Genomic DNA, 14725 nt, shown 5'->3' with positions numbered 1-14725 from the left:
TGCGTGTCTGTCCCTTGCGGAGCTGACGGAGAAGCATGAACCAGGCTTTACTTAGGAAACAGGAGTGAGAGAGTGATTGCAGTAAGCAAATTTGACCACAGGATGGCCTCTTACCTTATTCTTACACACTGCACCTTTAATAAATGTGAGTTCTCAGGAGTATGGTTCTTGGCTGGATCAGGGGGGCTTTCAAACAAGATTAGGTCAAGGGTATAAACTAAGACTGGGTTGGGAGTTTAAATAGAATTGGATACTTTAGGCTGTAGTGGGTCAGGATTTTGGATCAGAAATAACTGTATGAGAGTCCATACAGAGTTGAACTACTGTTGGTTTATCAGAAGAAAATGTGCTATCTTTCTGCTGAGCCCCTTTACTCGCTCTGTCCACCATCTTGTTCTTTTCACTCCCTGGATCATAAAACTTAAAAATTTTAAACAAAAACTACAAAACTACAAACACGCATAGAAACGCGCTGACGTCAGAGCCGTACGTCACTGTAGAGGAATGTGCGGAAACTTCTATGTACTTTTCTGTGTGCGCTGTCCGTCGAAGATAAAGGCTCCGGAGGCGTAAAAAGTTGGGAAAAGTATCGGAAAGTTCGGAGGTGAGAATTTGGAGATTGTGTGTGGGGGCTCCGGATCGGAGCGCGACCCGGTTCGAGCTTTTTCCTGGGTTGTAGTGGCTGGAAAGTTCCAGGCAGTTTTGAGAAAATGGAGGCGAGGAGGAGAAGAGGCTGGCGCTGTCCGGGGCTGATCAGGACCATGGCTAACACTCCGGGACTCGGAGCCCAGAGATCAGACCCGGAGCCCTGGAGCCTGAACCGACAAGCTCTAACACACCGTTCTGCCTTCAAGCAGACTCAGAAATCGGGTTCCGATAACCTTTTAGAGAGAAAGTCCGAGCTGGCAGGGCTGGTTGCTGAAATCTCAGCTGCGTCGTTTCATGGTAAAACTCCGGATCCGGTTCAGGATCAGCCCCGAAATCCCGATTCAGCTCTGGATCTTCGGTCCAAAATGTTTTCAAAACTCTGAGCTCTTTGTGCCCGCGTTCCGGAAGAACTGTTCACTTAAATAAACTTTTTTTTCATTTTAACTTCTGCTCGTGTTTTCTGAGACGTATCAGCTTTTCCTATTTTAGTTTCCACGTTTCAGCTTTTTGTAACTGTGCCATCTCGGTTCGGTTCCTGCGTGGCAGCTGGAATCTTCTCACTAGTTTAGGGCGGCGAGGCGCTGTCGACCGAACAGTGGTGCTGCTTCAAGATGGACGACGATCCTTAGATCACATCGGCTGTAGGGACCCTCCAGACTAGATCACATCAGCCGGAAGGACATTGCGTGAAAGGAGGGGGCCAGTTTAGTTTAGTGGTTAGCAGGTTTAAGTTTGACCTCTCACCATCGCCACAGACTTGGAGACTGTGGAACAGAAAAAGTGTCTTTAACAACTTACCATATAAAACACACATTAGAACTCCCCGAATGGCCTCTGTTGAGAAAAATAGAGATTGTCAGCTTGTCGTGACTTCCACTAAGACCAATGAAGTAATTTTCATTTAAAAAGTTTGAGTGTGTGTGTCGGAGGTGATGAGGATCCAATTTTTTGACTAATCTTTAAAAAAAAACTTTCTACAACGTTTCTAAAAACGTTGTAGAAAGCCACTTTAAACTTTCTAAAAAATGTGTGTGTGTGTGTGTGTGTGGGGGGGGGGGCATGTCCACCCTCACAAATGCTATTAATGTCTAAAGCATAATTTATACTTCTCTGTCAGCTCCACAAGGGAGAGACACGCACACACAGACGAGACATTTTGCCTTCAGAACTCCGTCTCCTGCGGAGTGTTGCAAAGCAATTCCTCACCAGGACAGCAGAGAGCGTAGCGCTGTTCTGTGGTACCCTGTCATGTATTCAGTCCAAGATAGTGTTTTTACTATTGTGTTTATATTGTTTTTTTTTTTGTATTTAGGAGACTTTTTAATATGGACAAATTTGTGTCTTATTCTCCTCCACCTCTTCAGGTGCTTGCCACCTCTAAAGCCACGTTTCTCATTATTTCCGTCCACGAATAAAATGCTTGCTGCGCATCTTTTCACTCCTCCAGTCAAGGATGAATAAAATGTTCATATTTTTAGAGTTTTTCCACGAGGTATTCTTCAAGCTGCTCCATGTCTGCTGCTAGATTTCCTTGGCTCTCTTTATGTTTTTTAGGATGCAATGGTGGCGCTGTTGACGACAGCGGCGTCCTGACCAATCACAAGCTTGTATTTTCCGTCTCGTCGGACGGATGTTTAGAAAAGAGAGCTCGACTCCGTCTGTCCTTGTGAGCCTGCTGGATAGCCCTCAAAAGGGCGTGCGTCCGTCCCGACGCAGACTGAGAAGTATAAATTAGGCTTTAGATTAAAGTGTTACTCTTGTCTTAAACAGCTTCGATCTCCTGGGTTTCCCCAAAGATTCATGTGATGGTCTCTTACATTAACTTTTACTCATCATCAGTCTGACATCACTTGGTTATTACAGCAGAAATCAAGAGCTTCCTGCTGGAGTCAGCCATTGTACAGAGAGCTATATTTAGCCTTTTCTAGTGATTCTTTCACTTTTGAATAGAATAGAATAGAATGGACTGCATTAAATAATAACAAGCTTACACAGGGGTTCTGGAGAGGAGGGCCCGTCGGATTGTTGAACCTCAGATTCAGGAGGAGCAATGTGGTTTTCGTCCTGGCCGTGGAACACTGGACCAGCTCTATACCCTTAGGGGGATTCTGGAGGGTGCGTGGGAATTTGCCCAACCAGTCTACATGTGTTTTGTGGATTTGGAGAAGGCATTTGACCGCTTCCCTTAGGGGGCCCTGTGGGGGGTACTCCACGAGTATGGAGTACCAGGCCCTCTGATACGGGCTGTTAGGTCCCTGTATGACCGGTGTCAGAGCTTGGTCTGCATTGCCGGCAGTAAGTCGGGCTCCTTCCCAGTGAGATTTGGACTCCGCCAAGGCTGCCCTTTGTCACCGATTCTGTTCATAACCTTTATGGACAGGATTTCTAGGCGCAGCCAAGGTGTGGAGGGGATCCGTTTTGGTGGCCTGAGGATCAGGTCTCTGCTTTTTGCAGATGATGGGGTCCTGTTGGCTTCATCAGAACGTGATCTTCAGCTTTCGCTGGAGCGGTTCGCAGCCGAGTGTGAAGCAGCTGGGATGAGAATCAGCTCCTCTAAATCTGAGACCATGGTCTTGATTCGGAAAAGGGTAGAATGCCTTCTCCGGGTCAGGGACGAGGTCCTGCCCCAAGTGGAGGAGTTTAAGTATCTCGGGGTCTTGTTCATGAGTGAGGGAAAACTGGAGCGTGAGATCGATAGGCGGATTGGTGCTGCATCTGCAGTGATGCGGGCGTTGTACCGGTCTGTCATGGTGAAGAGAGAGCTGAGTCAGAAGGCAAAGCTTTCGATTGACCGGTCGATCTACATTCCTACCCTCACCTATGGTCATGAGCTTTGGATAGTGACCGAAAGAATGAGATTGCGGATACAAGCGGCCGAAGTGAGTTTTCTCCGAAGAGTGTCTGGCCTCTCCCTTAGAGATAGGGTGAGAAGCTCAGTCATCCAGGAGGGGCTCGGAGTAGACCCGCTGCTCCTCCACATTGAGAGGAGCCAGTTGAAGTGGCTCGGGCATCTGGTCAAGATGCCTCCTGGACGCCTCCCTGATGAGGTTTTCTGGGAACGTCCAACCGGGAGGAGACCTAAAGGTAGACCCAGGACACGGTGGAGGGACTATGTCTCTCACCTGGCCAGGGAACACCTTGGGATTCCCCCGGAGGAGCTGGCCCAAGTGGCTGGGGAGAGGGAAGTCTGGGCCTCTCGCCTTAGGCTACTGCCCCCGCGATCCGACTCCGGATAAGCGGATGAAAATGGATGGATGGAAGCTTACAGATAACACACAGACAATAAGTTATTATTGTAACCTTCAACCACTAAAAACAATGAATAAAAAGGAAACTTGTGTTTCCGGAACTATGCAGCACAAGGGACACAGACACACTAATGTGCATCTGGTATTGCACAAGTATTGAACACATTCTTAGTATTGCATTGATGCTATTGTGTACCAGGATAATGCCAGTACCAGTTAAACTGTGGAGTTATACACTCTTACTGCAGAGGGGATGAATGACATCGAGCATCGATTGGAACCGGTTCCAACTGTTCATTTTTCCCAGAATCATTCAAACTTATTTATTTCGATTCCTAGAATGCAGACCAGAAGAGGACTCCGCGGCTGATCTCCGTGAAAAATAAACGTGATCTGCAAATTGTGATCAACGCTTTTCAGAGCTGATCACACTAGCTGTCTGTGTGCAGCACCGAGTTAGCTAACTCATGTAAAGCATGTCAAGTCTTGAAAGAATCGGAATCGGGAATCGATAGGACCCGGATTCGAAACAAGGAATTGGAATCATTCAAAATCAAACGATGCCCAACCCTATCTACAGTAGTGTTGTGTTTTAAAAAACAACAGAATCCCATGTACGCAAATGCAGAGAGGATCTGACAGGTGACACGGCCTCACACAGCTTTGTGTTTTTGAGCCTGACCAGTCTTGATCTCTGCAGCGACACGACCAACCTGCGATCAGATGAAAACACACATTAACAAACCCACTCTATTGGTATCATGTAATTAACTCCTGGGGTCATTTATGATACCCAATGTACACCATGTGTCTGTGCCATGTCTGAAAATGTATGTTTCTTCCTGCAGCTTCCTGCTGGTACGAGTAAGCTCCACATGGAGGCTCCTGTGTTCTCTGTTGGGCTATTTCCTGTCGGTGGTTCCCTGACAGATGACATGCAGGGTGACATGCCCAAAAACACACTACCAGCCCCTCAGCTTGTGATGCTGGCTAATGTGGCGGCAGAAACAGCACCAGAGAATGGTGGCGACGGCGATGACAGCGTAGCAGATGAAAAAGAAATGATGGAGCTGCAAACAGTGGGATCCAGCTACTCGGACAGTGAAGATGAGGGTGTCATCAGGTCAGTTGGTCCCCTTCACTTCTTGCTTGCTGCACATTATCTGTTGTTAACATACCTGTGGATTTGAGCAGGTACAGCTACGACAGCCAAAGCAATCGGGAGGTGTGCATTGTTGAGTATCCAGAGACTCCGAGCCCCTCTGTCGAACCCGTTCCTCTTGAAGACCAGCCCAAACCTTCTAAATCCCCCACCTCAACCTCTACCGGCACTAAAACATCTTCCCACAGTGCCAAATGTAAAAATGGCACTCCTGTTGGCGCAGAGGGCACACAGAAGAAGAAGCTGTTCTGCTGCAAGCCTTGTCACTTCCAGGCTCAGAACGAGCAGGAATTTGTGGAGCACCTGAGCACACACAGCGCTAGCAAGATGATGGTGGTCAACCAGGTGGAGGGGAGGAGCAAGAGTAAAGCCAAGGAAGGAGAGACACCTGAGGCTCAGACAGGTGAGCAGGAAGAGGGCAGCAGTGAGACGGCTGTGGAAGATGTCAAAGGTCTGATCAGGTGTGAGCGCTGCGGCTACAACACAAACCGCTATGATCACTACATCGCTCACCTGAAACACCACAGCAAAGAGGGCGACGACCACAGGTGAGACTCACCCACACACCAGTCTTTCTAATGAATAGCAGGTTGAGAAATGGTCAGGAACACTGTGGGAAGGAAATTAGAATTCTTTTATATACATTTTTCCAAATTCCTCCAAGCATCTTCCTGTCTTCAGAGCATCTTTACTAGTCTTTGATATAATAAAGAGGCTTCCTCTTTTTTTCTGGTTAAACTACAGTGTAATGGTTTAATCTGGCAATGGCTCGCCATTCTGTAATGGTTTAATTTACATCTTATTTAATGAGCCATAAGACATAAGATTCCTTAGTAAATATGAAATCAACCTTATGGATCTGTGGGTACTGTTTAACCAGAAGATTGGAACTTTTTATTGCAGGGATTATGTAACCACTTCATATTAATTCAGAGACAACAGAAGAAAGTCAAGTTTTAAAAGTTTAAAGATTTATTACTAAACAAATTAAAACTAGACTAACTTTAACACTAAATGTATGGTGTAACTAAGGTGAATGAGACGGAGAATGGTGTAATGTGGAATGTTGCTCAGAACCAGCAAATCCTAAGAAACGATTGGTTCTGGTGGGAAATGAAGGTGATGTCTTTGCGCTAAGCTTTAGTTAGGAGATTCATAAACACATTTGACGCCATTCTGTCGTTCTACGTACCCTTAGCGGAAGTCCCCGTCTAGATCAGGAGGTGTAGAGGTCCAGCTTGACCTTTGTGGAGCTGAAGCTTGTCGAAACAGCCGCGGCAGCCGACCACCAGTCTTGAGATACTTCCGGATTATGACAGTTTATCGGCATTTAACAAGACCCAAAAACGGGGTCGTGTTGGTTCAGCTTTTATTCTGAAAGGAACCGTTGCAGCAGGTGGAACAGCAACAGAGTTATCCAGCTTGACGTTGGTTCTTTCGGCTGAAGAGGCGAGCTACGGATTGGCCACTCCATCAACTTCTCTCGAACGCTTTGAACTGGCGTTAAAGATGACGTGGGCATAGCTTTATACTTTGGATGTTTTGGTTTATGGTCGAATCATGAAAAGATGACAGATTTACCAAGCACCACCAAAACCACGCCTCCGTCAGATCTGGCAGATTCTGATTGGATCAGTAAAAGCAATGTGTCATCTCAACGCTATGTGAGATCAGTCCTAGTGGAAACATTTAAAGTCATATTACTTATATTCTATAGGATTATAATGAAGTAATTAATATTTTGATTTCACAGATTGGTCACATCTTATTATTGACTAACACTTTGTTTGATTAGCTTTATTAAAAATAGAGTTCCTGGATTTATTAAAAGGAGAGGGTCCTTTCCTTCATTCTTCTCTTGAGCTGGAAAGAAGCAGTTTAGAAGCAAATGCATGAGACCTTGAGGTAATATCTCATGCAGAATAGTTCTGTGTCAGAGGAGAGGGGAAAATGACTTTTGGTGGAAAACAGTCATTTCATTCCGTTACAACAGTTTCAGAATTTCTATCAAGCCCCAGAGTTTCTCTGTGTTTACTGTAATCGTGTAAACTAACTCGTTTAATGCCTCGGCCTCACTCGTTCCCTAGAGCAATTCTGTTGTGATTTATGATAACAGTAGCTACGTTTACATGAGCAAAAGTATTCTAAATGAATGCTCTGTCAGATCAACAATCCTTCATGCAAACACGTCAGTCGGAATATTCTGATCTTATACAGTATGGCCAGATCTGAATGAAATTTCGTTCCGATTGAGAGAGGTGATTTTGTCTGATCATCATTCCGATTGACGTCCATGTCCATTTGGATTGTTGGAGTAAAATAATGCCCACTGCGCATGTGTGCAACTTCAGCGTGACGTCTTTCCACTTTTGCAGATGCTAAGGACAAGTCAAAACATGGCGGAAGGTTAACAGAAGTTATCCTGCTCTCCTCTCCGGAGGCGGGGGAGCAGTATCGTTACGTACCACTGAGCCTGTAGCTTAGTTAAAGCGATCAGTAAAAACAAAAGCATACAGGTTAAAATGGGACGAAGATCCATAATGGGGGAAAAAACTTAATTTAACGCGCAAAGCTAGAGAATAAGAAAATAAAATGTGAGGGGGAAAGATGTGCGAACAAGATGGCATTTGTTTACAATTTGGTGTGTGTATACTCGCGGCATGATTGGATCATTTTTGGATCATTTCAGATAGTTTCCATGTAAACAGAGATTTGAGATTTCTGATCAACCAAGATTTGAATCGGAGAGGGGAAATGTGGAGCTTGTAAACATAGCTAGTGGACATTAGCATTAACATAAGACAGTCTGATAGACTAGAACTACTTTCTAGGTCTTAAATTATCTGATTTCTCTGAAGCATCCTCCTTCACTGAGCTTACCTGATAGTGCTGAAGCTGACACGCTGTCCTTTTTGCTGTTTGTCATGATCCAGAGGACCACATGTCCAGCATGATGTGTGAAGCTCCTCGGATTTATCTAGAACTGTCTTTTATCAAAGTTCTGTAAAGTTTCTCTTCATTCCCACGTGTATAGACATGATTTCTGATCATTCAGAAAGGAGAGTCACACCTTGTAGAAGACAACTTTGCATTAGTAAATGGAGGCCCATCACAAGAAGGGGTTTGGTGTTCCCTCAGGTGGCTCAATTCCACATTGGGCAGAATTTTTGAAGGACATGTGCTTGGATGTATCTGGATTGGATTATGTTGCTGTTTGGAAACCCATTAAGGTCTTTAGATGTGAGGGACCTGGTCTTAACCTGGTATATTTATGGAACAGTTCATGTGTGGAAATAAAAGGTGGACCGGGTCTGTAGATAAATGTACTATTCAAATCCAAACCTGTCACGATGTGACACCCCCTAATCATCTCAGGGGCAATCAGCTGTGTCCTTGGTTGTCCTGCAGCAGCCCAACCTGCCTTTATGTTTTAATATTTACCAACAAGCTGCAAAATGAATTTGTTCAAATAGCTCCAGATCTTGGCATTACACAGCTAAGGTCTGGAGGTGTTGAGATTACCAGATTGAAACCTGATTGGCGATCCCTCTGAATGACAATAGCGTGTTTACCTGTGTTTCCTGCAGGGTGTTCAAGTGCACATTGTGTGCCTACACCACTGTCAGTCATTATCACTGGAGGAAACACCTGAGGAATCATTTCCCCAGCAAACTGCACACCTGCAACCAGTGTTCCTACTTCTCCGACCGCAAAAGCAACTACATCCAGCACATCCGGACACACACAGGTACCCAAAACATACACATCTGTCCGTGTTGTTTTTGTTGTCCACACCATCTTGTGTTCACATCATGTCCTTGTCCACATTGTATCCGTGTGTCAACATCATGGTCACATGACATGGAGGACCATGACCTGGATGACTGAGACCCTTTACCAGCATGTTCACATCGTTTCCATATAATGTTTTTTTCATCTCTTGCATCAAATCCCCATTTTTTCCTTGTTCTTTCCACATCTTCTCCATGAATCAACCATCTCACCATGCGTCCTTGATCTTTTTCTGACTGATCATTGTCTGTTAAGTTTCAGTGCTGTCTTTGTGTTCTTCCCAGACTGAGTTTGATGTGCCACAGGGGATATATGATGTTGTAATGAGGTGTTTTCTGTTTGGACAGGTGTACGTCCCTTCCAGTGTCTCTACTGTGACTACTCAAGTTCTCAGAAGACTCACCTCACACGACACATGAGGACTCACTCGGGTGAGTGTGTGGAACACATCTGGTTGTCTTCTACCATGGGAGTTGTGTTGTTTATGTGTTCACCTTTTGGCTATTAATCATTTCAAAAGTCAAATGAAACTACCAAAGCACCCGACAATAGCTGAACTACCAAACTACCTGAAAGTTGAACCGCCAATTCATCCATCGGTTGAATTACCAAACCACCTGTTAGTTAAACTACCAAACAGCCAAAAAAACGTACTACCGTATTTTCCGGACTATAAGTCGCACTTTTTTCATAGCCTGGCTGGTTCTGCAACTTATATACCAAATTATGTATATCGTGCTGCTGCGGGCCGGCTCCGGACCAGGTTTCAGCTCCTCTGTCCCGCTGAGAGGGTTTCAAACACCGCCATCACCTGCTGCAGCCCGTGGCGGGGTGCCACGGGTGCTCTCTCCGCCCGCTGGGAGGGTTTCAAACACCGCCATCCTCTGCTGGAAACCGTGGCACGCTGCTGCGCCCTGAATGTTTATTCTGTTATTGTTACCGGTACTTGTCTTGCAATGTGAAATGCTTGGTCTCAGATTTTGTAAGAAAAATAATAAAATTTGCCCTCAAAATGCGACTTATATATGTTTTTTTCTTCTTCATTATACATTTTATGGCTGGTGCGACTTATATTCCGGAAAATACTGTAATTTTACAAATGCAACCTTTTGTTAAAATGCTATTGATCAACAAAAATATTTTGGGTTTGGACTCCTCACACCTGGAACTGGATCAGAACTGTTTAGTTTTGCCGTGCCCGCTGTGGGCCTGTGTGGCTAACGAGAGTTGTTTGTCTGATAATAAGATTGTGATGTTGTGTTTCTCTGACTAACTGAAATCATCTCTGTGCTTCTCTCTGAAGCCGCCTGTTGGACTAACACGGTAAGGTCTCTCTCTGGGTCAGGTCTGGTTCTGTTGTGTTAGATTGTGTTGTGTTGTGTTGTGAGGTGTTCACATTGGAACAGGTCCATCTAGCTGCATGGTGACGCAGTGGTTAGCACTGTTGCCTCGCAGCACAAAGGTCGCAGGTTCAAAACTCGGCTGTGGCCTTTCTGCGTGGAGTTGCGTGTTCTCCCCATGCATGCGTGGGTTTCCTCCGGGTACTCCGGTTTCCCTCACAGATCACAACATGCCCTATAGGTTATAAATTGTAAGTCGCTTTGAATAAAAGAGACTGCTAAAAGAATAAACATAAACAAAAAAACCCACCTGTGTTTTTATCATGGATGGATTCTTTATTTTGGTAGTTGGGACCACAGAACCCTTTTTTCAGAGAGCTGTGATCCCCACACAGTCGTAAGTTACATAAAACAATCTTGGATATCATGAAATGAAACACAAAAGACTATAAAAATAAATAAAACCTACCTAGAAACACTTTCAGTGGACCCAGATTCTTGAGTTTTTACTTCGCCTCTCAGTTCAAAGATACGGATGCAAATCAGACTGAAGTGTTTTTCTGCTATCAGGTGCAAAGAACCCAAAAGGCCTTTGTTCCCAGTTGAGTGTTCACTCCTAGAGCCACCAGTCTCAAAATACCTATTGAAGGACTGGTTCCATTAAAGGGAGAGAGTCACTTGACTTTAAGTCTAAAAGTTGTGTTTGGAAGCCGCTGTAGATGAACTTCTGAGACACTTGTGTCCTACCTGAGTTCTGTCCTCTGCAGCTTTCTAAAGTCTTCTTTACATCATGTGTGCAGGTGAACGTCCTTTCAAGTGTGACAGCTGCAGCTACCTGGCTGCAAATCAGCACGAGGTCACGCGTCACGCTCGCCAGGTCCACAATGGTCCCAAACCTCTTTCCTGTCCATACTGTGAGTACAAGTCAGCTGACCGCAGCAATTTTAAGAAGCACGTGGAGCTCCACCTGAACCCTCGGCAGTTCCTCTGCCCACTCTGCAAGTATGCTGCCTCCAAGAAATGCAACCTGCAGTATCACATCAAATCTCGTCACTCTGGCTGTGACGTGGCCCTGGATGTTTCCAAAGTCAAGCTGCGCATCAAGAAATCCTGTTCTGAAAGTGCAGATGAAAACTCTGACTCAAAGAAAAGTAAGATGGACTGCCCATTGAACATGGAAGAAGATACGGACCAGGATGAGGATAAGGACTCAAGCCCCATCAATCTGTCTGTCAGGAAGCGCAACTCTGACCAACCATCACAGACCCAGACTCCTAACAAGACAACAAAGACCCTGAATGCCAAATCTGAAAAAGACAACCCTACAAAGAGGAAGGTGCCTGAGAAAAGGGTCACAACGAGGCAGAAGAAGATGAAAAACTCTGTGGAGATCAGAGGCGATAAACAGGTCCAGCCAGAAGCTACTGGAAGTACCGACAGCCAGGCTAAGAAACGAGTCAAGAAGCTTCTCACTGAGAAGACAGCTGTCCAGGACCAAACGGAGGAATCTAACTCTGTTAAACAGCAAATTGAGACAGAGACTTCTGACCCACAACCACCAGAAGGAGCTGTAAAGGAACTGAAGACGAGGCCTGAGAGGAAGAAAGCAGCTGAGAAGAATGGGAACAAAAGTCTCACGAAGGCCAGGAAATCTGGTTCAAAGGGATCGCAGAAGACTCCAGAACCTGCTGAAGAAGTTTCAGTGAAACCCAACAGTCCTGAGAGTAGCAGGAAAGTGGGGAGGGGCAAAGACAAACCTGCAAAGAGAAAAGGAGTGGAAGCTTTGGACCTTTCCCAACAGTCCTCTAAGACCAAGCGCCTGAAAGCCGTTGCTAGTGAAAATCTGCTGTCCAAATCCGTCGACACCATGACAAAGCAGTCCAGTTCAACCGAAAAGTCCAACTGCAGGATGCTGCCTGTCAATAAGAGAAATACTAGAACCTCCAGCAAGAAAGCTTCTGGTCTGCAGCCAGCTGTGGAGCCAAAGAATGACCAAATGACATCCATTACTGGTGTGTCAGTTCCACAAACCGCTAAAGCTGAGTCGACGGGGACCGGTCCTGTTCAAGCAGGTTCCTCCACAGATCAGCCAGCTCCACCTGAGCTTGATCCACATCCCTCCAAGCAGACCAAGGCTCTGCCACCCAGCAGCTCCAGAGAGGACATGCCGTCTGATGACTTGTCTGATCCCGCCTTCCTCAAACCCTCACCTCCACCTCCGCTGCTGCTTTCAGGTCAGCGCAGCAAACCAGCCGACCACGAGGATGACGAGGGCATTCACAGCAGCCACGAAGGAGGAAGTGACATCAGTGACAGCGCGTCTGAGGGCAGTGATGACTCTGGCCTTAATGGTAATGGTGCTGGTCCAGCCAGGTCAGCCAGCGACCCTGAAACACCCACCGATGAGATTCCAACGCCGACAGAACTCAAAAGTCACTTGTGCATCTTCTGCGACCGCACCTTTCTGGCAGAGGCAGAGTACCGCCGCCACTTGAACCGACACCTGGTCAACGTCTACTTCCTGGAAGCCACAGCAGCACGCTGACTCCAACTTGTTGAGCAATTTGGACCAAACATTGGAACACCTACAGGAAGGGATTAAGAACTTACTGGATTTACTGCTCAATCCGATCATTTGGAACACTTTTCCAAATTAACTTTTAAAAACATTCAACGTTTTTAATGGCAACAGGAGATAAATTCAGTCTGATGCCAAAGACATTTTCTCAGTTGCAGACGGTCAAACTGGAAAGTCCCAGCAACAACTGGGACTTCACACCGTGTACTATGAGGAACGGTTGTGGGTCGTTTGAGACCTTCAGTTTCTGTGACAATCAGTTTATTCTTAACTTTTTATTAAGCTTTTCAGGCAGTTGAGATCAATCTGAGTGGTTTTCTTCAGAGATGATAAGATGACGGTGATGATGAAATCTTTGGGCTTTTCTCTAGTATCACATTTAAATATTTCAGTGCAATACACCATGTAGTCAAGATGCCAAAGTGTTTTTGTTTGAGATGATGAAACAGAGGTGAATAAACCTCCATCAGATGCTAGTTGTCAGTGTGCACCCTGCTTAGCTTAGATGTTTTTCTTTGTTGTCCTGCAGCTGCTTCACATCAGTTTCAATTTCTGCAGATGATCAAGGAAATCTGAGCACATTTTATATCAGTCACAAGCTAACTTCAGTTTTGTCATCCTCCCCTTTATTAATAAAACATTTACTCGCGTACTTCCATCAGCTGTTGGTTATTTTCTTTTTCCCACTGATAAAAATGAATTCTTATTAAACTTGTAACTGAATGAAAATCACCAATCGTCTTCAGCATTTAGAAACTTGTTAAACATGGAGATGGAGCTGTGTTCTCGGGATGTAACGTTTTAAATGAAAAACGTGTAGATGCCTGTCAGTTTAGGGTGGAAACGCAAGCATATCGTGTGTCAGTCATAGTAATGAAAATAAGGGATGCTCACAACAGCTTCTCAGTACAGTGACCAACCACCATGGCCCTAGTTGCTCATATGTCATGGGGTGATGGGCCTGCACAGATTTTATATCATTGAGCAATTACTCTTTTTCTCCAGCGGTTATCGTACAAGAGACGGGGACACTGGACGGGTCGTAATCAGTCACAGGCATACACAGAAACAGAAAAGCAGTCACACTCACACCTTGGAACCAGAATTTCCTTATTTTGGTGTGATGCAGAACACCAGATGTGTGCTACAAAGATACTGGCTTAGTTCATGTTATCTTGGACTGAAAAGAATTCCCAGCTTGGAATCTGCGAAAGGAGAAAGATGCATCCTCCTTAGTATGTTAACTATTTACAGCGAAAATCCATCAAGGCACCTGACACATTTATTGGACACAGGCCTCCAGCATCATGGGAGGTGGACGTCCAGAGGAAGAAACACAGGCCCATCCCGAAACACGTGTGCATTTATTGAAACATAAATATCAGCCTCCCACAAGAGGACCTCAGGTTTGCCTCAGTGACCAGGACTTCCCCTTCTGTGAACAGTCTATATTTTCTAAATCTACAAAATAAGTATAATCTGAGTTCAAAGTGAGAAGTTCATTGAAGTGTGTGTGTGTGTGTGTGTGTGTGTGTGTGTGTGTGTGTGTGTGTGTGTGTGTGTGTGTGTGTGTGTGTGTGTGTGTGTGTGTGTGCGCGCGCGCGCGTGCGTGCAGACAGTGTTACGGGTCATTTAGGGTCATCACTTAACCTACACATGCATGTTTTTGGTCTGTGTGAGGAAATGGAGTACCCAGAGAAAACCTACTCATGCATGGTGAAAACATTCACATCTCATGCCAGCAACCTAGTGAAAGGTCAGAGGTGTGCCACAGGAGACCAGCACCATGGTTCTGTATGGGATTATTTTGGATCATAGTGGTGAGAACTTCTGGATAAACGAACACTTGACCTATTTCACCAATGGAGTCCAGTAGAACAGAACAGCTCTAAAAAGACAAGTTAGGAACAAAGTCAGAACCAAAACAGTTTGAGAGGTAAACTATAACAAAACTCTC

At 45.3% G+C, this 14725-nt stretch overlaps 1 protein-coding gene across 1 annotated transcript; it reads left to right on the top strand.

The window, feature by feature from the left end:
• Window positions 1-474: 474 nt before the first annotated feature.
• Window positions 475-13429, top strand: rest (RE1-silencing transcription factor). The gene is made up of 6 exons (XM_015952654.3): window positions 475-604; window positions 4745-5019; window positions 5091-5606; window positions 8646-8806; window positions 9198-9281; window positions 10991-13429. The coding sequence occupies exons 2-6, from the start codon at window positions 4772-4774 to the stop codon at window positions 12733-12735; spliced, it is 2754 nt and encodes a 917-aa protein (XP_015808140.3). The 5' UTR covers window positions 475-604; window positions 4745-4771; the 3' UTR covers window positions 12736-13429.
• The last annotated feature ends 1296 nt before the right edge of the window (window positions 13430-14725 follow it).

This window comes from Nothobranchius furzeri, chromosome 1, assembly GCF_043380555.1.
Source record: "Nothobranchius furzeri strain GRZ-AD chromosome 1, NfurGRZ-RIMD1, whole genome shotgun sequence".
Classification (NCBI taxonomy): domain Eukaryota; kingdom Metazoa; phylum Chordata; class Actinopteri; order Cyprinodontiformes; family Nothobranchiidae; genus Nothobranchius; species Nothobranchius furzeri.
This window is presented reverse-complemented; position numbering and strand designations above follow the sequence as displayed.